The sequence below is a fragment of the Chaetodon auriga genome, chromosome 23 (genome assembly GCF_051107435.1).
Source record: "Chaetodon auriga isolate fChaAug3 chromosome 23, fChaAug3.hap1, whole genome shotgun sequence".
NCBI lineage: Eukaryota > Metazoa > Chordata > Actinopteri > Chaetodontiformes > Chaetodontidae > Chaetodon > Chaetodon auriga.
Window position 1 is genome coordinate 13,878,902 of NC_135096.1, and position 22,487 is coordinate 13,901,388.

Below are 22,487 nucleotides of genomic sequence, written 5' to 3' on the forward strand. Positions count from 1 at the left end.
TACATCTTATTTTCAGAGAGGAACCATGAAAGTTAAATAGATACAACTTTATTAGCTTTACTGCATCAGGTATATTCAGAGATATGATGCCACGGCCAAAAGAGACAAGAGAACCAAAAAAAAAAAAAAAAACATCCTGCAAACTGAAAATGTGCATCATGATGAGGGCAACGCACGGCGTATACAAACATCCTGTCTGTCCTCCCTGAGCATGCCTTCAACACAAGCTCCATGCAGGTGCATTCGTTAACGGGTGGCGTGCAGCCGCCTGCTGCCTCCAAACAGACGATCACAGAAAGAAGCTTTGGCGACATCTGGAGCGACGAATCGTTGGACGCTCTCAGCAACCAAAAGTAGCATCTGACATAATATTGAGCTCAAAACATGCTAAAGAGGCGGCGCGAAGGAAAGAGGCTCAGACAGCTGAAGTATCTTTGATTTGAAGGTTTCAATCTCTAGATTTCATTCTGGTGATTCTGAAGGCACGAGGTCTGTGTTGAGGTCTCTGATTGGCTGATCAGGACCTTTACAGAGATTTTACAATAACGTCCCTCTTCCTTTTTCCTGCTGTAGTTTTCTATGATAATGCAGCACCGTTCTGAGTCCAGGGAACGCCTGATTGGCTGGTCAGTGTCCCTGCAGGACTACAGGACGATGCACAAATCCTGTCCACTCTCCTAAACCGTGAGAACATTCAGCTACAACCTGAAGAAACGTGTCATTAAAGTGTAATCAGATTACTTATTTTACATTCACATCCTGCTGAGAAATGTCCCAGCTTTGTACTTTTTGATGATTGTCACCTTTAGGGACGACACCAGAGATGTACAGCAGATGGGCCAACAGAAGGTACGATGCTGCCTTCAAAGGCGCTCGTAATTTTAGTTTTTTAGGGCTCTTCTGGTTTTTATAGCATGTCTGAGGAATAACTTAAAATTCCTTGCAAGTGGCTCCACCTGCAGCCTTCGAAACTCAAAGGCTTTAAGCTGCAATGGTAGTAAAAAAAAAAAAAAGATGTTCTTACAGGGACAGTTCCACATTCTGGGATGTGCTCTTATTTACTTTTTTTCGCTGACAGATGAGAACGTACCACTGTCATGTCTGGACTTTAAATATGGAGCCACAACCTTTATGCTAGGATAAGATACGCTCAGCTGAATGGACAGACATGAGAGTGCTGTCAATCATCAGCATGTTCCCAAAATGTCAAACTGTTGGTTTAAGTGAATGAATGCTGGTTTAAGATTAAATTATAGATCTACAGCTCTGCCTTTCCCGTCTGGCTCTGCAAGCTTTGGACAGTCGTATAAACTTATCGTCACAATCATAAATCAGAAACAAATAACCTGCAACACTTCAGCGCAGGTGAGTCGAGAGACTCAGGGCCTCGCTCATAAATGTTATGCTTTATTTATTTATTCTGTGGCGTAAGTACGAATACAAATGAAAAATCTAGAACCAGGAGAATCACAGAAAACTGGTTTTCATTGGTCACTTTTTCCCTGAAACCATAATTTTGGACATAAAGCAGAACATTTTCTAAGCGAGGCCTCCGATATCTCATGTGTTTACATCTCATGTCAGTATATACACGATGGATGTTTGGATGCCGCTTCTCTGAGCGCTGACAGTCTGTCGTGATGGCCTCCCATTGGTGCTCCAACAGGAGGGGCGGGGCTTGTGGTTCCAGGTGGGGCAGTGGGCATGCGTCGAGTTGTTTATGGTCTGTCTGCAGGAAGAAATGAAGAATTTAAATGGATTTTCATGTTAAATCACAGAAGTATAAGAGTTGTTGGACATATCTGCCCCCTGGTGGTAAACACAAGTCACTGCTTTCACTCGTGAACACGTCATCACAGTCAGGACTCACAGCGTTGACTTGCGGTTGTGGTTTCAGTTGTGGGTGTAGATGCCTCCAGCCCTGATGGAGCTGCTGATGGGGGACGACAGCGGGTGATGGCCTGGTCGGATGGGCTTTGCTGAGGCACAGAGAAGAAAGCGGTGATTCAGTCACACATATTACCTTTTCCCTTCCCTTTGATGTTGAACGTGGCTGCCAGCTCACCGATCTGTGCCGAGAACCCCCTCCTGGCCATGTTCTTGGCCCGGACGGCCTCTTTGATGCGGTCCACCTCCTGCTGATAGCGCTTGCGGTCCCTCATGGCGTTCTCCTTGGCCTCCTTCAGGGCGTTCTCCAGGGCTTTGACTCGCTCGGCCGTGGCACGGAGACGCTTCTCCAGCTTGGGCAGCTCGCAGCGAAGGTCTGCGTTGTCCCGCACCAGCTGACGGCAGAGGGGGAAAGTTACTAAGTACTTAAGTACCATTGTAAGGTACCTGCACTTCACGTCATGTTCATTACGTTACCTGCTTGTGGACCTTGGTGAGCTGTTCCAAGTTGTTCTCCAGGAAGGAGATCTTCTGTTTCTGGGCCACGTTGCCAAGTCCCTCCTCACAGTCCAGCTCTGCACTCTGAAAACACAGAGCTCAGTGTCAACACTGCTGTCTTCAGAAAAAATGCTGTGTGTTCACAACCAGAGGAAAGTGCTGTACCTTCTTGACCCGTGTGGTGAGGTCCTGGACGAAGAGCTTGCGCAGGTTGTGCAGAGTCTGCAGCTCTTTGGCCTGAGAGAATGAAATAAAATGAATTCTACTGCTTGTCTTGCTGACCTATGAGATGGTCTGACATTGAAGGAAACCTGATGTTGTTGAAAAATGGACGTGTGATAATCAAATAAACTGTGTATCAGGTGTGTGTCAGAATTGTTTGAAAGGCATCAACTTATCTTAAGTGTCTTAAATAGTCCATTAACAGCTTAGATTATTATTTATTTTGGTGGAACAGCATCCTGTTTTTAATGCTGATTTCCAGGAAATAAAAATGTTTTTTGTATTTTTTTAAACACCCATGCAGGAACACTTGTTTTGTTTGCTTGTTTGTTTGACTTGTTCCAAACACACTTCCTGTTTGGTATGATCTGTTATTCCCACAGTAAGCCAAACAAACACAGAGGCTGACGTCCCTTGCGCACGACTTCGCTCACGTCAGCGAACTGATCCGGTGACGCGCCCCCGGCAGGTGTAAGCGCCGCCGCTCGAGCGAAAAGTTCGTGCGTGTGTCGCAGGCTCTTTATGATTCATAAACACGAATGGACTGGGGAGAAAACGACAATAAACAGAAGTAAACAACAGAAGTGAAGCGGAGTTTCTGGCGTGCTACGAGGTGAGCGACAGGCTGAACGAACTAATGCTCTAGCGTATGTTGCTAACTATCTTAACGCTTACGTGTGTACGTTTGGTAACGTAGGATAACGTCCAGTTTTGGGCAATAAAGCAGACGTTGTAGACATGTTTTGTTGTTATTTATGCTGCGGATGTTGTTCCAAGAAGTCAATAAACGCCACCTGTGTGTAAATTGCTAACGCGACTCATTTGACTCGGTCAAACTGTCACTTAGTCCTCATTCCTTTTCTGCTTTGATCACAAAGAGTAAACCTGTACTTAACTGTAAATGTACTTTTATATTATCGTTCACATTCTAAATCACCGCAGATGGAGAGGACAGGAAAGGCACGTAAAAAAAATCACTTTAAAGGTGGTTATTAATTAAAGTTTTCAAATAAATAAAATAAAATTAAAAACAAGTAAGCACATAATATGCCTCTTTGTATTTATACATAAGGTTAAATACAGTCCTTGAATAAAATGGTTTCACCACTGAGACGAGTTAAAATAAAAGTAGCCACCAGAGGGCGCCTGTCCCACAGCGTCAGGCTTTACTCAACATCAGCACTGTTCACAATGTCATTCCTCTGCTGTTTCTCCTCCCATCCAGGTGGACCTGCTGTCAGAGCACATCATGTCATGATGTCACTCCCCCCCCCACCACCACCACCACCTGCTGGAGCTGGAAAGGTGTATTTACACATGAAGCAGGTCTTAACTGCACACTGAAACAGTGAATAAAACAGACTCAGAACGACACTGCAAAGTCAAAATGACAGCTCCCACCATCCCCTGCCCTCGTGACCCTCCTCTTCAGTCGACACCCACAGAGCTCACAGTGTGAGGTTTGCAAATGACATGATATAAAATATATATGAAACCCCCTTTTCCTCCCCCAGCTCTACATTACACACATGGGTTAGCCAACAGTCCTCCCCTCTCCAATGAACACAAACTTCATTATAACGTTGACGTGTCCCTAATGCTCTCTCATGTGTTTATGCACTCTTACCTTGACGGATGCCTGTTCCACGATGACATATAATTGGCTTATCAGTGTGAAAAACCTAAATGGATCAACCTTCTTTAAACTAATGAGCACTTGGATGCCCAGCTGGGGAATGGACCAGAATTAGCATTTGTCATCTTTTTGGGGTGATGTGAGAAGAAATAATGGAAGAGAGGCTGAATGTTGTCTTTCCTTCAGCTGCTCAAGCTTAAAGTGACGGTACTGTTAAAAACAGAGAATATGGACCCCCGACCTGCAGTAACCACCTGTCTGCTCCTATAGCTCAGATTGTAAGTGTCCGGTTTGGAAGCAGGAGGTTGTGGGTTTGAATTTTATGAAGCCCAGTGGCGCCCCCCCCCCCCAAAAGCCCCCCCCCCTCAAGTCATTAAGAGGATAAATATACGATCCAACCAGCACAAACCAAGTTCAGGTGTAGCTCAGTGAGCTAAGTTGCAGCTCTCTGATGGTGTTAAGAACAAAGGATCAAACCCACCTGTTGTTTTCAGTTTTTTTTCCTCAGGCAGGTGAACAGTCAGTACAACTTCCAACCAGCAGGTTTGCAGCCTGAGGTATAGCTCAGTGAGATAAGATGCTGCTATCTTAATATGTGGAGGTTGTTGGATCAAATCCAACCTTTGCTAACATTCTTCAAGATTTTTCCAAAGTACTGCAGAGGACAAATATAAGTTCTTACACTTTATTGTTGACTTTTTAAAATAATTCTTGTATATATTCTGTAGTTGTCTGCATGTGTTTTGTTAATTGCCACTGCAACAAAATATCTTCCCATATTTGGATCAATAAAGAAGCAGTTGAAAAAGCTAACCCCTCCCCTCACTCACTAAAAACAGAGGATATGGACCCCCGACGTGCAGGTGTCACCTGTCTGCTCCTATAGCTCAGGCTGTAAGTATCCGGTTTGGGAACAGGAGGTTGTAAGTTCGAATCTTATGAGGCCCAGTGGCCTGGACCCCCCCCCCAAAAGCCCCCCCCAGGTGAGGGTAGGGGGATGACCTTTTTATGGGGGGGGGGACAGGCATCCCCCCCCCTTTTTTTTTTCCTTTTTTTTTTTGGGGGGGGGGGGATGCCTGTTCGCCCCCCTCCGCCCCACCACTTTCTTTTTTGTCGTGGGGCGGAGGGGGGCAGACAGCCATCCCCCCCCCCCCCTACGTAGGAGTGAGGGGAGGGGGTAGCTTTCCACCCCAAAGAAATAGCTACCCCCTCCCCTCACTCCCACTTGAGGGGGGGGGGGGGGGGGGGGGATGCCTGTTCGCCCCCCTCCGCCCCACAACAAGTAAAACCCAAAGAAATGGCTAACCCCTCCCCTCACTGCCACTTGGGGGGGGGGGGGGGGAGGGGGAGGATGCCTGTTCGCCCCCCTCCGCCCCACCACTTTCTTTTTGTCTGATTTTCTTTGTCGTGGGGCGGAGGGGGGCGAACAGGCATCCTCCCCCTCCCCCCCCCCCACGTAGGAGTGAGGGGAGGGGGTAGCTTTCCACCACAAAGAAATAGCTACCCCCTCCCCTCACTCCTACGTGGGGGGGGGGGGGGGGGGGGGGATGGCTGTCTGCCCCCCTCCGCCCCACGACAAAAAAGAAAGTGGTGGGGCGGAGGGGGGCGAACAGGCATCCCCCCCCCCCCCCCCCCCCGAAAAAAAAAAAAAAAGGGGGGGGGATGCCTGTCCCCCCCCCCATAAAAAGGTCATCCCCCTACCCTCACCTGGGGGGGGCTTTTGGGGGGGGGGTCCAGGCCACTGGGCCTCATAAGATTCGAACTTACAACCTCCTGTTCCCAAACCGGATACTTACAGCCTGAGCTATAGGAGCAGACAGGTGACACCTGCACGTCGGGGGTCCATATCCTCTGTTTTTAGTGAGTGAGGGGAGGGGTTAGCTTTTTCAACTGCTTCTTTATTGATCCAAATATGGGAAGATATTTTGTTGCAGTGGCAATTAACAAAACACATGCAGACAACTACAGAATATATACAAGAATTATTTTAAAAAGTCAACAATAAAGTGTAAGAACTTATATTTGTCCTCTACAGTACTTTAGAGAAAATCTTGAAAAATGTTGGCACAGGTTGGAATGGATCCAACAACCTCAACGCATTAAGATAGCAGCACCTTATCTCACTGAGCTATACCTCAGGCTGCAAACCTGCTGGTTGGAAGTTGTACTGACGGTTCACCTGCCTGAGGAAAAAAAAAAAAACACTGAAAACCACAGATGGGTTTGATCCTTTGTTCTTAACATCATCAGAGAGCTGCAACTTAGCTCACTGAGCTACACCTGAACTCGGTTTGTGCTGGTTGGATCATATATTTATCCTCTTAATGACGGAGGACAAAACAATAGAAAAGGTCACAACAGGTGAGCTTGGATTCAAACCTTGTCACAGACACTTCTGACACTCTGAACTGTTCTCTGACAGTCTGTGACTTTAAAACTCTAAACCATATGGAGGGATTGAACCAGCAACAACAACAACGAGCTCTCAAACATCTGACAGCACCACTGCTCTCTGAGCTCCACCTGAGGCTGCTTCATGCTGGTTGGAGGTTGTATTTATCATGATGCTTTTTTTTTTGGGTTCGTTTTGAAATAATTGCACCTGTTGCATCCAGAAACATGCAGGCGACCATCAGTCCTGGCAGCACCTGGGACACAAGGAGCTCCACTCTAACCATTTGAGTTCCTTCCAGTGTGAAAACATGTTCTCTTCTTTCAGGACTGAAAACATAAAGATGAACTAGTGTGTGTTTTTTTCTCCAGTTCATTTCCAAAAAGTGATTTTATCCAACTTGTTTTTGTGCCTTTTTCCATTGAAAGTCTGCACGTGCCTGAAAATAACTGAAGATATTTAAAGATTTCTTAAAAAAAAAAAAAAAAAAGTTCTGATATAATGAGACACTGTGAAAGCTTGTCTCACACATGTAAATAAAGTTATGTTACTGTGAATGAAACTCGCTCAGTGTATTATTTTATATACTCTATATTTTGCTCAGTGTGTGAAGAAACGTGGCTGTTGAAGTACCCTGAAATACAGAGCGCACAGAGGCAGAGACACTCACCACAGTCTCCTCCAGGCCCTTCAGGTCCTCTCTGGCCTGCTCCCTCTGCTCATTCAGCAGTCTGGACAGAAAACAGACCAGTTACACCCAAACTTATTCAGCAGATACAAATCAGGAAGAGTGCAGCAGTTAGACGGCAGAGCTCACTGGGACCTACATGAGTTTCTGCAGCTTTACATCCTTCTCCTGCTCTTCAGCCTTCAGCTTGTCGTAGTCCGACATGAGCCTCTCCTGCTCCAGCAGCAGACCCTGGTTTAGGCTGCCAGAGGAATAATTAGAGAACTGTCAAGGAGCAATCAAACAGCACTGAATTCTGAAATAAACACACAAATAAAGGAATATTTTTGTAGATTCATACATAAATGTTGGTAACAGGAACTTTATTGTAAATTCCTCTTTGCATCTCATGATTTATTCAGTATTTACTTCAGAATTTATCCATTTAGTTATTTTTTCTGGTGACATATTTGCTTTATTTCAGCACCGATAAATGCATCCTCCACACACACTGACCTGCAGACACACTCCACCCTCCCTGTTCGGCTTCAAAACATGATTTGGGCTTTTAAGTCAAAGCAGGATTTGAACACACACAAGTCTCACATTTAAAAAGAGCTTCTTTGCCGACTGAGCTAATTCTCAGAAGCTCTAAAAGTCACTCTCTGGCTGATCTGGAAGCTTTGAAAACCCAAGCGAGGAAACTGGCTTTGAAGCCAGGATGCAGCAGCTTTTCGGTCTCTCTTTGAAAATGTACTCAGACTCGAGTTAAACCCTGAACCGTGTGGAGTGAAATCAGGAGGGCTTGTGAAAACTAAGATGGAAGACACTGGATTTCACCAGGACCTTGAACCAAACATCATCTACCAAACATCAGCTGTCACACAGACGAACAGAACCCCTCTGCTGCTTGAAGTGTAGCTGCTGCCCTCTTGTGGTGTAATAATTTCCTTTGTTTGCTTTGTTTTGCTGTGAGAAGCGAAAAGCAGCACCAAGAGTATCTTCAGTTATTAAATTAAATCTGAAACTTTTATTCAAGTTGTCTTTAGGGAAAGTGTTTTTCTACAGCTGTTTGGTGAATCGGACCTGCTGTGCTTCTACATCACTGGTACTGTGTGTGTGTGTGTGTGTGTGTGTGTGTGCGCGTGTGTGCGTGTGTGCGTGCACTGATGCGTCCTTACTCTGTGAGCTCGTCCAGCATCCTCTGCTTGTCTTCGATCTCGTCTCGGAGGCGGCTGAGCTGCTTCTGATGAGCCTCCCTGTGGTTCTCCAGCTGCTCCTCCAGCGTTTTCTGGAGGACGGAGACGCAGAAGCACAAAGGAGACAAACAATCATTTAACGCCGTTTGACTGCTGCGATCCCACCTGTGAACGGACGCAGTGACTGTCAGGTCCACCTCTCCTCACCTTGATGTCATCGTCTCCATCCAGTCTGCTGATGTCCTCCTTCTCCTTCTCCTCCCCCGACACCTCATGTCTTTTCTCTGAGAGCCACCAAAGAAGAAGTGAATATTGGACATGCAGCTCTCCTGTCAGGTTATCATTACACCTTCAAACAAAAAGATGTTTCTGAAGCGTTTGTGGAGACTTGGAGGGTGTGAACCAACCCTGAGCGTGCAGTCTGGCGAGCTCCTCGGTCAGAGCGTCCTGACTCTCCTCCAGCTGCCTCTTCTTCTGCTCCATGTTTTGCATGTAGTCAGTCAGAGACTTGATCTTGGCCTGGTGCTGCACACAGAGGGGACAACACAAACACCGTGGACGGTTTACCACAAACAAGAGGAATGTTCACTCATTCATCCAGAGGGACTTTCAGCAAGTATAACAGAAGAAACTTCATCATTTTAAAGTAAAAAAGTAAGAAAAATGGGGTCCCTCTGTGGTTACCTGGGAGATGAGCAGCTGACAGGACGCCAGCTCCTTCTCATTGGCCTGGATCTTGCGGTGGGCGTCGGCCTGAGCGCTCTCCAGCTGCTTGCTGCGGTTCACCAGAGACTTGACCTCGGACTTCATCTTGCTGATGTAGAGGCGAGCCACGGTGAACTCCTCCTCCACCGCCGAGCCGTTCCCCTTCGTCTCTGAGGACTGAGGGGGAGGAGGCGCAGGTGTGTCAGTGCGGAAGATGACGTGTGAGCGTGTGCATATATATGTGTGTGTGTGTGTGTGTCCGTCCTCACCGCAGTGGTCTTGACGTCACTGGTGCCGATGATGGCGCCGATGTCGCTGAGGTCTCGCAGCAGCAGGTTGAGGACCTCGGCGGCTCTCTTCCTCTGCAGGCCGTTCAGCTCCTGCAGCTGATTCAGCTCCCTCTGCACCACCGAGAGCAGCGCCTGTCCAACACACACGCACGCATGCAAAGTAAAAGTACTCATTCTGCAGAAAAACTGAGTTTTCTCTTCTATCTGCTATTTTTGGATTTCTATTACAGCTGCATCAATGAGTATGTTACATTTTACTGATGTTTCAGCTCATTTGAACTATGTTATATACTGTTGGCTGGTTTAATCTACAGCAATACATCAAATTCTATAAGATCATCATGTGTTTGCAGCACAACTAAAGCTATTGGAGTAAAAAGTACAGTATTTACCTCTGAGATGTGGTGTAGCATAAGTACCTTGAATTTATACTTAAAGATAGTACTTGACTAAATCTACTTGTAAGCTTCCCAGTGATTGCAGATGATGCAGAAGAAATGAGAGGAATTTCCTGTCAGACTCATGTTGGATTCTGGGAAACGTAGTCCTTCGTGGTCTTTGTGCAGTGCGCTCACCGCCTTGTGCTGCAGCTCCTCGGTCAGCTGCAGGTTGGCCTGATCTCTCTCCTCCACCTCTTGGCTCTTCTGGTCGTAGTTGACGGCCAGCTCCTCCAGGGCCTGCAGCACCTCCTTCACCTCCTCCTTGGCCAGCTCGTTCTCCGTCTGCAGCCTGCACAGCTCCTCCTGGATCTTCTCGTAGTCGCGCCGCGTCGACGCCAGCAGCTAAGATGGACATACGGTGTCGGTAAATACATGAAAAATGTGTCACAACATAATAACAAAACATTTAACCTTCATGGGCTGGGGGACAAACCTCTTCCTGGTCCATCATCTGCTCCTTCAGTTTTTCAGCCAACTGACTGTGTAGGTTGATCTCATCATCCTGTAGAAATATGAGGAGGAAATTAAGTCAAGCGAGTGGCGTCAAAATAGAGCCATGCTGCAACAAAAGTGCAGTTCAGACAGGACGTGCAATGAAAGAGGGGCAGAAAGTGCAGAGGACGGAGCGGAGTCGGTCTCACCTTGTCATCCAGCTGTTTGTAGAGGTTGCTGATGTCCTCCTCGTACTTGCTCCGCTCGTCGCTGGAGACTGAGACGCCTCCTCCGGCCGGCAGCAGGTTGTCGATGATGATGTCGCACGGCTCGATGCTCTTCTGATCCTTGGAGCTCAGCTGCTCCTCCTCAGGAACGTCCTCCCCTGTAACACAGACTCCTCTGTCACATCTTCTACTCGCTGTCGTGTATTTTTATCATAACATGTCACACATCATTATATTGTTATCATGTCAGTGTCAGCATTGACCCCAATACTGACCTCAGTCAGTATTGGTCAGGTACTGCTCTGGTTGTTTTGGGATGACACTAAATTACTCATAATCTAAAAACTTGCACCACTAGTTTCCAGAATAAGCTAGAGCTGAAATTCGATCCCTCGACCTCAGGTAGCAGCAGCAACCGCATTAGTGACTTATCACACTGAGCTACACCTGAGCTTACCTTTATCTGTTCAGAACTTATATTTGTCATCTACAATACTTCAGAGAAACCCTTGAAAATATTATATGTTATATGTTGTACTGACTGCTCACCTGCCTGAGGAAAAAACTGAAAACGACAGGCGGACTGATACTCAGTAGTCCAGTTTTGGTCGGGTACTGCTGTGGTTGTTTTGGGCTGACACTAAATTACTCACAAATCACAAAATGTGCACCACTAGAGTCCAGAATCAGCTGTGATGGGTCCCCCATCCTCTGCAGAGGGGCCCTGAGTAAAAATCCAGTTTGAAGAGCTTCACTGTTTCAGCTTTTAGATGCTCTCGGCCTGGCAGCGGCAGTGTGACCTCACCAGATGAAAGAACTGATGCTGTAATAATTATTGACTTCTTAATTGAGGTCTGCTTCGACTGCCATGAAAGCTGTCAGCAAATGAGAAGATGGAGAGGAAGGTGAAGAGCTCCTCCGTTTAAATGGATCGGCTCAGAGCCAGAGGCTGACTCATGTCAGAAACACTGCATCAGCATCGTGTGTGTGTGTGTGTGTGTGTGTGTGTCTCTCTGTTGTGTGTGTGTGAGGAGCGTAGGCTTTAGAGGCTGCAGCTGAGCTGATTTGTTGCTAAGGAGGGGGAGTGTTATCAGCATCCGCAGGGGAATTAGAAGATTACAAAAAACAATGGCCAGAGAGAGAGAGAGAGAGAGAGAGAGGGGTGGGGTTTGAGTGGTTACTATGCAACAGAGATGGAAAAAAGGGCGAGGATGCTGTGGAGGAGACGCTGCAGTCTCAGAGGAGCAGAAACAAATCAACACAGCAAAACGCCCTTGACAGTGTCTTTAAATATCATCTGAAGCATATATAAACACTGTTATGTGATTCCTCCACCGGTACACGATGTTAGAGGTGCAGTTAGGTTGTAGCTGCAGGGTGATCATGACAGCTGATTCTTCATGACTTTAAGCATTTTTCATCAATTTCAAGCCGTTTTAATAAACAAGCTGCGGAGGTCTGAAGTTAAAATCTGCATAAATGAGCAGAGAGACATAAGGAAACAAGACTAAATGATGGAGTATCTTTCAGAAGAACATCTCTAATCGAGTCCCAGTAACTCTGTGAGTCTATGGGAAGGTGAAGCGGAGGCTCACAGCACTCCCAAACCTTTCTAAAACAATTCATTTATCTTTTGACCTCACCGTTCCTCCAGCGGCTGAGTTCGGCCTCCAGCCTCTGGATGACGTTCTTCAGGCTCTTGTTCTTCTCCTTCTCCTTCTCATATTTCTTCTTCCACTCCTCGGCCGTCAGCTCCAGGTTCACCGACACCGTGTTCTTGATGGTCTTGGCCCTAAAAGCAGAACATGACAAAGATGTTTTTCTCTGTGCCCTCGCTTTGTTAATGTGTGATGACCAAAACACACTCATAGTAGTTCAAATGCTCTTTTAATTCTACACATTATTGTTTTCTGTGGTGCTGCAGTTCACTTCTTCTCCTGCTGCTTCTAGGTCTTTGTGCTCCATATAATTCAGCTGTATTCACTGGGCTGTCGCAATGGACAGTCCAGCTTGAATGGACATGTGAGTCTGACATGTTGTTTTCTTTCCTCTGATGATGGAACCTCATTCTGGATTGAAACTCTTCATTTCCTCCTCACAGAGGACAGATGGCTGCATGCTAATCGCTCATCACTCATCTCCCCATCACTGACGGGACTTCAGGGTTTTGTTCCGTACAGCACAGTGCTGCTGTTCGAGACTCGGTGGAGACAGCTTTTCAGCTGGATTCTTCTCTTTATATGAGCTCCAAGCACAACAGACTGCAAACACCAAATGACAAGCAGCTCCACAGAGAAGACGCGAATCACAAAAACCGAACAAGGTGTGGAGGGTTTCCTCAAAGGGATCTATTCATAGAAATAAACCAGGATGCACTGTGGGAAACTCAAAGCCATCTGGTTGCTAGTTTTCAGCACTGACGTCAGCCACAGTCCTAATGTCACCATTCACCTTCACGCACACGCAGACCTCTGGAGTGTTATGCCTTCCTAAACAAGTCGGTCGTTCCGTGTATTTTCTGAAAACTCATTAAAAATATAAAATGATCAGAAAGTCACCCTGGCTTCAGTATGACAGGGCTTAGGGTGCGTTTGATGTTCGCCCTTGATGTCTCCGTGCCTGTCGTCTGCAGCTTTTAATTCAATTTCCAAAGTTTGACATTTGAAAGTATTGGAGTTGATTTATTCTCTGTACAAACTGCTGCACAGAAAAAGATGTGAAACTGTAACTTTAAGCAAATCTCTCTGACAGAACACATGATCGGTACCTCTGTCCAAACATGAGTGTGGACTTGGTCTCGGCCTCGTTGTAGATGGACGGCGAGCAGCAGATGATGATGGTGGTGCGACAGTTTCCGCCCAGAGAGTCCTGCAGGATCCGGGTCATCTTACTGTCTCTGTACGGCACGTGGGTTTTCTGGGGGAGAAACGCATCGCTGTCACACATTCAGCTTGGATCTTTCAAGCGTGTGCAGACAGAGCTCACTTTGACTTCCTCACCGTTCCCTCGGCGAGAGCGGAGATGACGTTTCCCAGCGCTGACAGAGATTTGTTGATGTTCTTCGCTTCATCCAACACGGCTCCCTCCGCTCCCGTCTTACTGACCTGTTCGCACAACATGCCAACATTAAACTCAACAGCTAGCACCTTCAGCTAAATATCAACTCCATCTCTCTGGTTTAACTCAGAAAGACCTTCTCGCTGCCCGCCAGGTCGACCAGGTAGAGCTTCCCCGACAGCTTCTTCTCCGTCTCGACGTTTTCCTGCTTGATGTTGATGAGGAAGATGCTGTGGCTGCGAGAGCTGTGCTCATTCATGTCTAGATGATGATAAAAAAAAAAAAAAACAGAATTACAGTATCAGCAATATTTATAATGTCCACTTCAGAGGGAAATGACTTTTTACCGCACCACATTTATCAGTATTGATGCATCAGGATAAATAATCCAATAATATCATGTCATAAAATATTGGTCAAAGGGGACACAATTATGCAGGGAAAATACTTTTACTTTCATATTTGAAGGAAGTAAATACTTCCTTATGCTTTTACTGGTAATTGAGTACAACAGGAGAAAGAAAGATGCTGAAATACAGAAATCTGAAGATACGTACTGGTCACTGCTACGTGCCGATTGGCTTTACCCTCATCGATGACGTCCATCACCTCCTCTGGACTGGACACAAAACGCTCAGTACAACCCTGAGACACACAGACAAACATTCACAACTAACATGGCCACATATTTACAATTAACCCTTCGCTAGACCCCTCCTCTGAGCAGCCACTGTCCAATCATAGCTCAGCAACAGTAACACCGGCGGGCCTGTCGAGCTTTACAATTCTTCCATGTTGATGTGCATGCATCAAACATAAGCTGCAAATGTTAGCATGTCTGGCTAACCAGCTTTCTATCTACAGCAGTAACCAAAGGTTTCCTCCAAAGGCAAAGGGCCTGTTATTAGCTTTTACACTAATTTGTGAGGTTACAGGATGTGTTCAGGAGCAGCACGTCCACTGTTAGTGGATCACGATGGCAGCTCAGTCCTGCTCTTTGTTATGAGGAAACCGCAGCTGAATGCTGCTCCCTTCTGTACATTACTTGGATCAATAACCGGTGAGGATGCTGATGGAGCTTCAGCCTCAGTCTTTTAGCATTATGTCGTGGACGCAGCCATCAAGTACGTATTTAAGAGCCTTTTACAGGGTTCTTGTTTTAAAATGTCTCACAGGCTAATGATGGATGCTAAAACAAGGTGGAACAGAAGCAACAAATCATGAGAGTCAACATTGAGAAAGAGTGCAAATATAAATGTTTAGAATCAACAATGTCAGCTGTTAAACCTGGCATCAGCGATGATGGGAGTTTATGTCAAAGCTCTGGACAGTTGACCAACCTTCACATAGGGCACTCTGTTCTTGTCCTCATGCACAGCGAGGTTCGTCTTGGACACTTCAAACAGAACAGAGATCACCGCGGTCACATGCTGCTCCTCAGAAATACTCTGAATAAAACTTCAGTCTACCTCAAAGGTTATAACCTTGGGTTAAAAAGTCTTTCTTACCATCCAGCAGGTCTCTGATCTTGTCCAAGTAGATTTCAAAATAGGAAACCTGCAGAGAGAAACTCCAAACTTTTAATGGAAACTCAGAACTTTGTCCAGTCTCTTCATTTATATGCATGAAAAACTGCATCAGCGTTACACAACAAGTAGGTTACCACCTTTAATACTGCTAAAACTTTACATTCAAGCCCCACAGGTGACCACACCTGGTGACTGATTCTTGAGTCCATCTTTTATTTCAGATCAAAAATCACCAAAATGGCACTAGCTTATCAGTTATCTTGTTTTTGGAGGTCTCATGTCTTTGTTCCTCACCTTGATGTGAAACTCGAGGTTCTCGTCCATGGAGTAGATGTGGTCAAAGATGTCGTGGGAGATGCGAGGGATGATCCCCATCAGCTGGGTGTCGTGCAGCTTCCCCTGAACACAGCAACCGACATTGATGGTTTAGCACTTTTTTTTTTTTTTTTTGATGTTTCTGAACTTTGTAACCACTTGAGGGGAGTTTAAAGAGGGACATCTGGGTTCAAAGGTGGAATTAAAACTTGGCGTAAAGACAGTGAGGCAGAGTTTCTCGTCACAGATCAGATCAGAGAATTAAGAAGAGGCTTTCAGCTGCTGTCTCGGTGGATTAATCTCCCAGCTGAAGTAATGATGCCTGACGCTGATCTCCTCTGAGTGTCTCCACTTTTTCTGCTTAAAATCGACTCAAGCAGCCTCTGAAACAGTGAATCTGGACATCAGCGTGAGCAGGAGCTGAACCCTCCTGGTACAAGATGCTCTCCGCTATCAGGCCTTTGATTCCTCGAAGCTCAGCCAGCGTCCGAGCTTAACTGGATTTAGCGTTTGTGCTAAGTCTGTTACACAATGCCTGCTGTGCTCTAATCCTCTGATGGCAGCTCCAAATAAAAGTCACAGACAGCCTTTACACAGTGGCTTTCACTCTGGGATTTACTGGTTTACCGACTGACAATACCAGTAAAAAGTCTGACGGATACTGGCCTGGAGGAGCGTCTCACCTCCATGGTGTGTGTCTTCCCAGAGGACGTCTGTCCGTAGGCGAAGATGGTCCCATTGTAACCACCGAGCACATCTGGAACGAGACGCAAGCATGAAGAACACGAGTACTACAATATTACTCAGCGGTGTGGACTATTGTAGTAGCACGTGTTTACTAAGCTTAATTATCCAGCATGTGTACAAACATAACTTCAAACACATGCTACTCATACTTGTTTTTAATACTAAACCTGTTTACATATTTCATTACTAATGTCAATGCTACTATTAGTACTATTATTGTTATTAATACTTCAGTATTCACCGTCCTCCTAATAGTATTATCACTCTTTTCAATACGATTTCTTCTTTTGCTACTGCATCCAGTACCACTATTACTACTGCACTCCTACCACCACTGTTAGTCTGTCCTCTGGGGCAAGTCCAAGTCAAGTCTCAAGTCATTAAATCAAGTCCAAGTCAAGTCTCAAATCCTCAAATTAGGTCCAAGTTGAGTCTCAAGTCCTTAAATCAAGTCCAAGTCGAGTCTCAAATCATCAAATCTAGTCAAAGTCTCAAGTCACTGAATCAAGTCAAGATCAAGTGACAAGTCTTCATAAGTCAAAATGCAAATCAAGTCTCTGAATGCTGACGATCAAAATGTTCCTTTCAAAGATTTTTACACACTAAGTCTTTCAATGCAGAAGCTTGATAATCAAATATTGAATGAATTCAATAACTGTACAAAAATACCTTTAAAACAAGAGCCTAAAAGTATGGAGGACAGATAAAGTCTGTGTGCAGATACACAGCACAATAGATTAGAGTTACATAAGATCAGTGCTTCATCACTTTGCCTCCGGCAGGCTCAAACCTTCATACCTTTAACGATCTGTTTGGCACACTGGTCGTACACTTGTTCCTGTGACGTGTTGGGCGGCAGCACACGGTCGAACACGTAGGGTTTACCCTGTTTCAGACCAACACAGGACGCATTAATAACAACAGCACATCAAACAACAGCTTGGCGAGACATTTTATCTTCACTTATCTCCGACTGCTTCAGATTTCAGATTTAAAACCTTGAATATCAAGTCAGGATTCATTTTCATAAAGCAACACGAGCAAACAGGACGCCAGAGAGCTAACATAACTCCACCTCAACCCGAAGCAGTTTCTCTTGTGTCAGCCATGTCTTACAAATCAGGAATCCACATCCTGAAAACAGTTCAGAGCTCATAGACTGGACGACCTAAAACAGTGCAGATCTACATCAGCAAAGCATGTCGATTATGAAAGATCCACATGCTTCACGTAATACATTTGTACACAAAATACTGCACGCTCATGTGCGTGGGGCAGTCACTGAAACTGTGAAAGCAGCAGTCTCTCAGATCTGAGCCCGTCATGATGTCAACGTATTGATGAGCTTCAGGCACATGATGCTTGTTTCTATCACTGTGGCGTTTTAAAAGTGGAAGTCCTCAGCGGTAAATGCTCCAGCAGCTCCCAGTCTGACCATCCATCACTCCACCTGCCCTCGTCCAAGTACTGACTCTGCATCTCAGGGGGTTAAAGCCTCATTTCTGTGAAAAGCAGCTCTCAGCACTCGGAGGCAGCAGAGATAAAGCTGAGAAACCACTGACACGAACAGTATCGGAGCGCGGGGCCACAGTCGGGCGCCTCTAATGTGTTTCTGCAGTTTGATTGATGGCACGAGGCGTTGATGTGCAGCTTGTGTTTCTGGGCGATAATGCAGTTGAATGAATAATGCAGGCTGCTGACGGCGAGCAGGGTGACAGATCTGTGTTAAACTCCTTACTGTGGAGTACATTCAGCAGATCACACTGATTATCACTGTTGATTATTATGATTGATTACGGAGCTTTCTATTTCTCTGCCTGACTTTTCTTCTTTTTTTTTTTTTTTAGATGTAACTATTACATTATATTCAAGGACAGGTGGGAAAACACAACATCAAGGACTTCTCAAGTTCACTTTTTGGAGGAAATTCTAATTTAAAAGACACACAACAAACTAAGAAACTATTTGAGGGCATATTTGTGTTGGTGAGTCAGTGTGTGTATAACCTTTGACCCCTGACTTCCCCTGAAAACAAACATTTTTTTCAATGTATGGCACTACTATAATATTATCCTGATATATTTGGTATTTAATAAACATAAAAAATACAAGTATTTTCTAGACTTATCCTTTTCTGACTTCTATCAACATCTGATTTGATTTTGAAGATATGTAAACAATCTCCATCGTGTTTGTTATTGTTTTTGACCAGTTTTCAAGCCTATCCTGCAGTAGTTGTACTACATGTAGCGATTTTACAGTATTTTCTTCAAAAATTTTGACATGTGGTATTTTATTGTTTCAAAATTCACTGACTGGCTGGATTTTGTTTATCATCATCAGCCTTTTTTCCATTTTAACAGAAACCTGCAGAGGCAGCTTGAAAGGTCCTGCAGACTGATTTTACGCATTCTCATGTCTCTTTCTTATGCACATCATTTTACATCTCTGTATTATTGCATGAAAAATTGTTATTCTGCTCTAATACTCCTCTAAATTCTCCCGTAGGACCACAGCTCACTGCGCACTCGGCCTCCCCGGCCTGCCTGCAGAGCTTCAGGTGACTTTCTTCCTCTGAGACACTGCAGTGTTTGTGTTTTCAGCTCCACACTCACGTCAACGACATCAACATCACAACAACACTGAGACTTGCCGTTATGACCACCGTGTCGTCCTCTTTGAATTTGGGGATGTATTTGTCTCCTCTGGTGATTTCGGCCTCGTTCAGGGGCCTGAAGCGACACATCACCCTCACCCCGCACTCCGACGCATCCATCATGTCTGCTGCTGGCACTGTTCACACCGCCCCTCCAAAAGATGCGAGCAAATAAACAAACAGCAGGCTGGAAAACAGTCTATTTCAGGCAGGGTGGTGCCCAAAATCAGATTCAGGGACCCTCTAGCAGGGCCTGGATTATTATCCCTGCGTCCCGGGCCAATTGAGAGTTCAGAATTAACAGAGACTCAAATCATTATTGGCAAGAGGGTAAAACGTCGGGCTTCCTGGTTTCCTCGCCCCGGGAAAGTTTACCAGCCTCCCGGTTTATCTGATGCGCAACGCGTCCTTCATCCAAGCCGAGTATCTCCTGCTTTCCTGCGCCATGGCCAAAACCGGATCAACCGCAGCGCTGCGTCCCGGTGCACAGGCCTCCCTCTGCAGCGGTCACACCGACAGTCTCTGCGGAAGGTGGGCTGATGTGTTTCCTAGCGGCGGGGGCAGACTCGGGGGGTGCTGGCCGGTTTGCAGAGCCCGGAGCGGATGCGCAGCACAGACAACCGCATCGTCCTGACTTGCAAGGCAGGCGCGCTCCCGGCACGATGCCGCGGCGCGCGCCCATCAGCACCATGACTGTTGCTCCTGTGCACGCGCACACGAGAAATCTGCGTTTATTTCTTTATGAATCTTTAACCAGCAGATAGAAAGTCTAAAGAATTATTGATTTACTGTAGACTACATCACAGAGGCTGGTACTGTACTCTTCACTGAACTGTTTATTTCTGACAGCCAGTTCATTTGCACAGTCACATTATGAATAATAAACACGATAAATAGAAGATGTATTACAGCTCAAGGTATCAGGCAGCAGCCTTTCCTCAAGACTGGCACACACACAGATTTATATTTCCATCTTGTAACAGCTGTATATCAGTCTAAAATGGACCGGACTGTATGAGCAACGTTAGCCGACTTTTAGTGTATTACTGTTTACAATTACTCCTATTTAGTAAAGTAAAATAAAATTCACCCATTCAGCAGTAGTGAGTTTACTGCATGTCTTATTTAATGTACTCTCCATGTTTTTGTCCTGTATTTCAATATAATAGGATACTGATAAGTGACACTTTACAGTGAGGTGAAAATTATGATCATGGCTGAATTAGTCGATTTGGATGATACGGTTGACTTTTATAAAAACTATACTTTAATAAATTATTCATAACACGAATAATACACCAAAAAGAAACCGATAATTACTGCAAATTCGCCCGCATTATCAGTAGCGTTATTACGACGGACATTTTTTGAAAATGAAATTGTGTTGGATGAAATTGGAAATTGTGTTTCATTTTGAAGTCTAAAATTCATTCTTCACCTTGGGAAAATATCAAACTCACCACAGCAATTTCCAGGCGATGTTGCTAAATGACATTTTCAGTATATCTGATTTATGTGTTCTCCTATTTGGCCACTAGAGGTCAGTATGCAACAAGAAACTTGGCGTTTAACTGAACTACACTTGGGTTGACTGGTCATTTATCAATATGTTGAACCCAATAAATCAGTTTTTTTTAATGTAGAATAACAACATAAGACATATATTCAGGAAACAAGAAAAAGGGAGCATAAACACACGATACACACCAGATTATTCAAGTAAGAGTGACCATGTTTTTAATATCTTAAACATCTGTGCAACATTATTCAAAATGTTACATCACTGCATGACCTGTAATGTTTCACAATATTTACAAAAAATGCTGCTTACATCAAACCATTAAAAAAAGTCCAAACAATCTCAAAATAATGGACTCTGACAAACTATCCATAGCCCACATTAATGCAAAAAGAAAAATAAACAAGAGCAATCAAGTGCACATCATACTTCACGCAAGTCTATTTTTGTAAAGTATATATTAGTGAGAAAATATATACTTAATTACAAGTTGAAAAAATAAAATACTGACAACGAAAGGGTGGAGGAGGAAGAGGGGGATGAGATTCAAAGAGCAGAAAACAAGTTCACTGGAAAAAAAAAAAAAAAAAAATCACACTCACACCTCAACTCACACACAATCACAGGCGGGAGGAGGAAAAAATAGACTGCACAGACCATCTCAAACACAAAAATGCTTTGAACTCTTGACCACAAATAACATGAAACTGATAGAACAGATCCATAACACATGGGTTCCCAACATGAAACCGGGTTCCTGCATGTCATTGCACAAAAAACGGGGGAGAGGGGGCAGAATGAACTTTACCGAAAGGGCTCACGTGTTCTCGACACCCAACGTCACATTTTGAAACCGGCCGGAGGATTTCCTTGCCACAGATTACAGTGAAAACTCAACTCTGAGGTTCTTGAAAGTGTGCACACTGAAAAAAAACAGACATTTTGGGGGGAAAAAGGGTGGCGATTCAACAAGTTCTTCACCTCTTCAGCCATAACTTTGACTTGAAATCCTTTAGAAATCCTCAGTTTGCACAGTATTCACCTTTAAATACCGAAATTACTTTGACGTTGCTACAGATTCAGCGCTTCCTCAAAATGTCCTTCAATTTTCCTGTGTGCACACGGCAAAAAAAGAAAGTTTTGTAACAAGTGAGCGATCTCATTGGAAAATACAGTACAAGTTAAAGGATCTTAAAGCTGTGAGCAAAATAAGATCTGTTGAAATGTGGTTTGAGGCTCCTTGTTGAAAAATGGGGCACATAATAAAACATTTGTGGGACTCTTCACCACAAATTACAGTAACACCTTGTCTGTCTTTGTGGAGATGCTTGAAGAGTAGTGTTTCTGTGTTCTACTGAGGGAGAAAGAAAAGAATCTCATTAGAAAGTCGCACACTGTTGGGTTTTACTTGCTATAAATGCAGAACGTTTTGACTGAGAAGTTCAAGTAATTTGCACAAACTGAATTCAAATGACATTTGAGCCCGGCTGCGACAGCTGCGTGGACATGCAACAAAGGTAAAGCTACAAATAAATTACTACTTCATGGCTCTTAGGTTCGGACATGTGAGAGAAGACGGAGGTGCAGAGGAGAGGTGTCAAACGTTGAGGAGGCGCAGTGTTTCTGAGCTGTTGATCTTCGCCAGCGATTGGTATATTGCACTCGACAATTCTGTAGTGATTTCAGGTTGTTGTTGGTTTTGATCTGGAGGAGCAGCTGTGTGTGTGTGTGTGTGTGTGTGTGTGTGTGTGTGTGTGTGTGTGTGTGTGTGTGTGTGTGTGTGTTTCACCTCTGTTTCAATTGATCCAGAGTTCCCAATACTGTGCAATACTGTAAGACCGATCAAGCGAGGATTTTGAAACTAGTAGTGTTTAAACTGCATTTATGACCCACATAAACGCCGTCTGCCTTCTCAGATGTGCATATTCATAAATAGTCCGGTCTTTTCCTTTAACGAAGAAATCTGTGACGCACTGTGTCACAAAAACATTCGATCAGAACGCCTCGCTGTAAGTGTTATGTGTAATGCTCACTTCTTAAATAAAAGGGAACATGACCTTTGTAACGGA

At 44.8% G+C, this 22,487-nt stretch overlaps 1 protein-coding gene across 2 annotated transcripts; it reads right to left on the bottom strand.

Annotated features, from left to right (window-relative positions):
- Positions 1-32: 32 nt before the first annotated feature.
- Positions 33-19,563, bottom strand: LOC143315891 (kinesin heavy chain-like). Of its 2 annotated transcripts, none has more exons than XM_076723445.1 (26): positions 18,897-19,563; positions 17,042-17,129; positions 16,180-16,253; positions 15,476-15,580; positions 15,161-15,209; positions 14,993-15,048; positions 14,210-14,297; positions 13,789-13,913; positions 13,595-13,699; positions 13,363-13,511; positions 12,239-12,387; positions 10,578-10,753; positions 10,370-10,438; positions 10,072-10,278; positions 9,476-9,628; positions 9,186-9,383; positions 8,909-9,026; positions 8,709-8,785; positions 8,484-8,593; positions 7,463-7,564; positions 7,306-7,366; positions 2,551-2,622; positions 2,365-2,469; positions 2,066-2,282; positions 1,871-1,979; positions 33-1,729 (listed from the first exon to the last, which is right to left on the bottom strand). In XM_076723445.1, exons 1-25 carry the CDS (start codon positions 19,020-19,022, stop codon positions 1,894-1,896), a joined length of 2,865 nt encoding a protein of 954 aa, XP_076579560.1. In that variant the 5' UTR covers positions 19,023-19,563; the 3' UTR covers positions 33-1,729; positions 1,871-1,893. The 2 variants fall into 2 exon arrangements, with proteins under 2 accessions (XP_076579560.1, XP_076579561.1); XM_076723446.1 differs by having other exon boundaries at positions 1,585-1,725.
- Between the last annotated feature and the right edge of the window lie 2,924 nt (positions 19,564-22,487).

Excerpts from the sequence above, each read along its gene's own strand:
- LOC143315891 (XM_076723445.1), bottom strand. The coding sequence starts at position 19,022 with ATGATGGATGCGTCGGAGTGCGGGGTGAGGGTGATGTGTCGCTTCAGG. Across the intron at positions 17,130-18,896 it reads ACGACACGGTGGTCATAACG|GGTAAACCCTACGTGTTCGA; the intron begins GCAAGTCTCAGT and ends GGTCTGAAACAG. Across the intron at positions 15,049-15,160 it reads GATCAGAGACCTGCTGGATG|TGTCCAAGACGAACCTCGCT; the intron begins GTAAGAAAGACT and ends TTCTGTTTGAAG.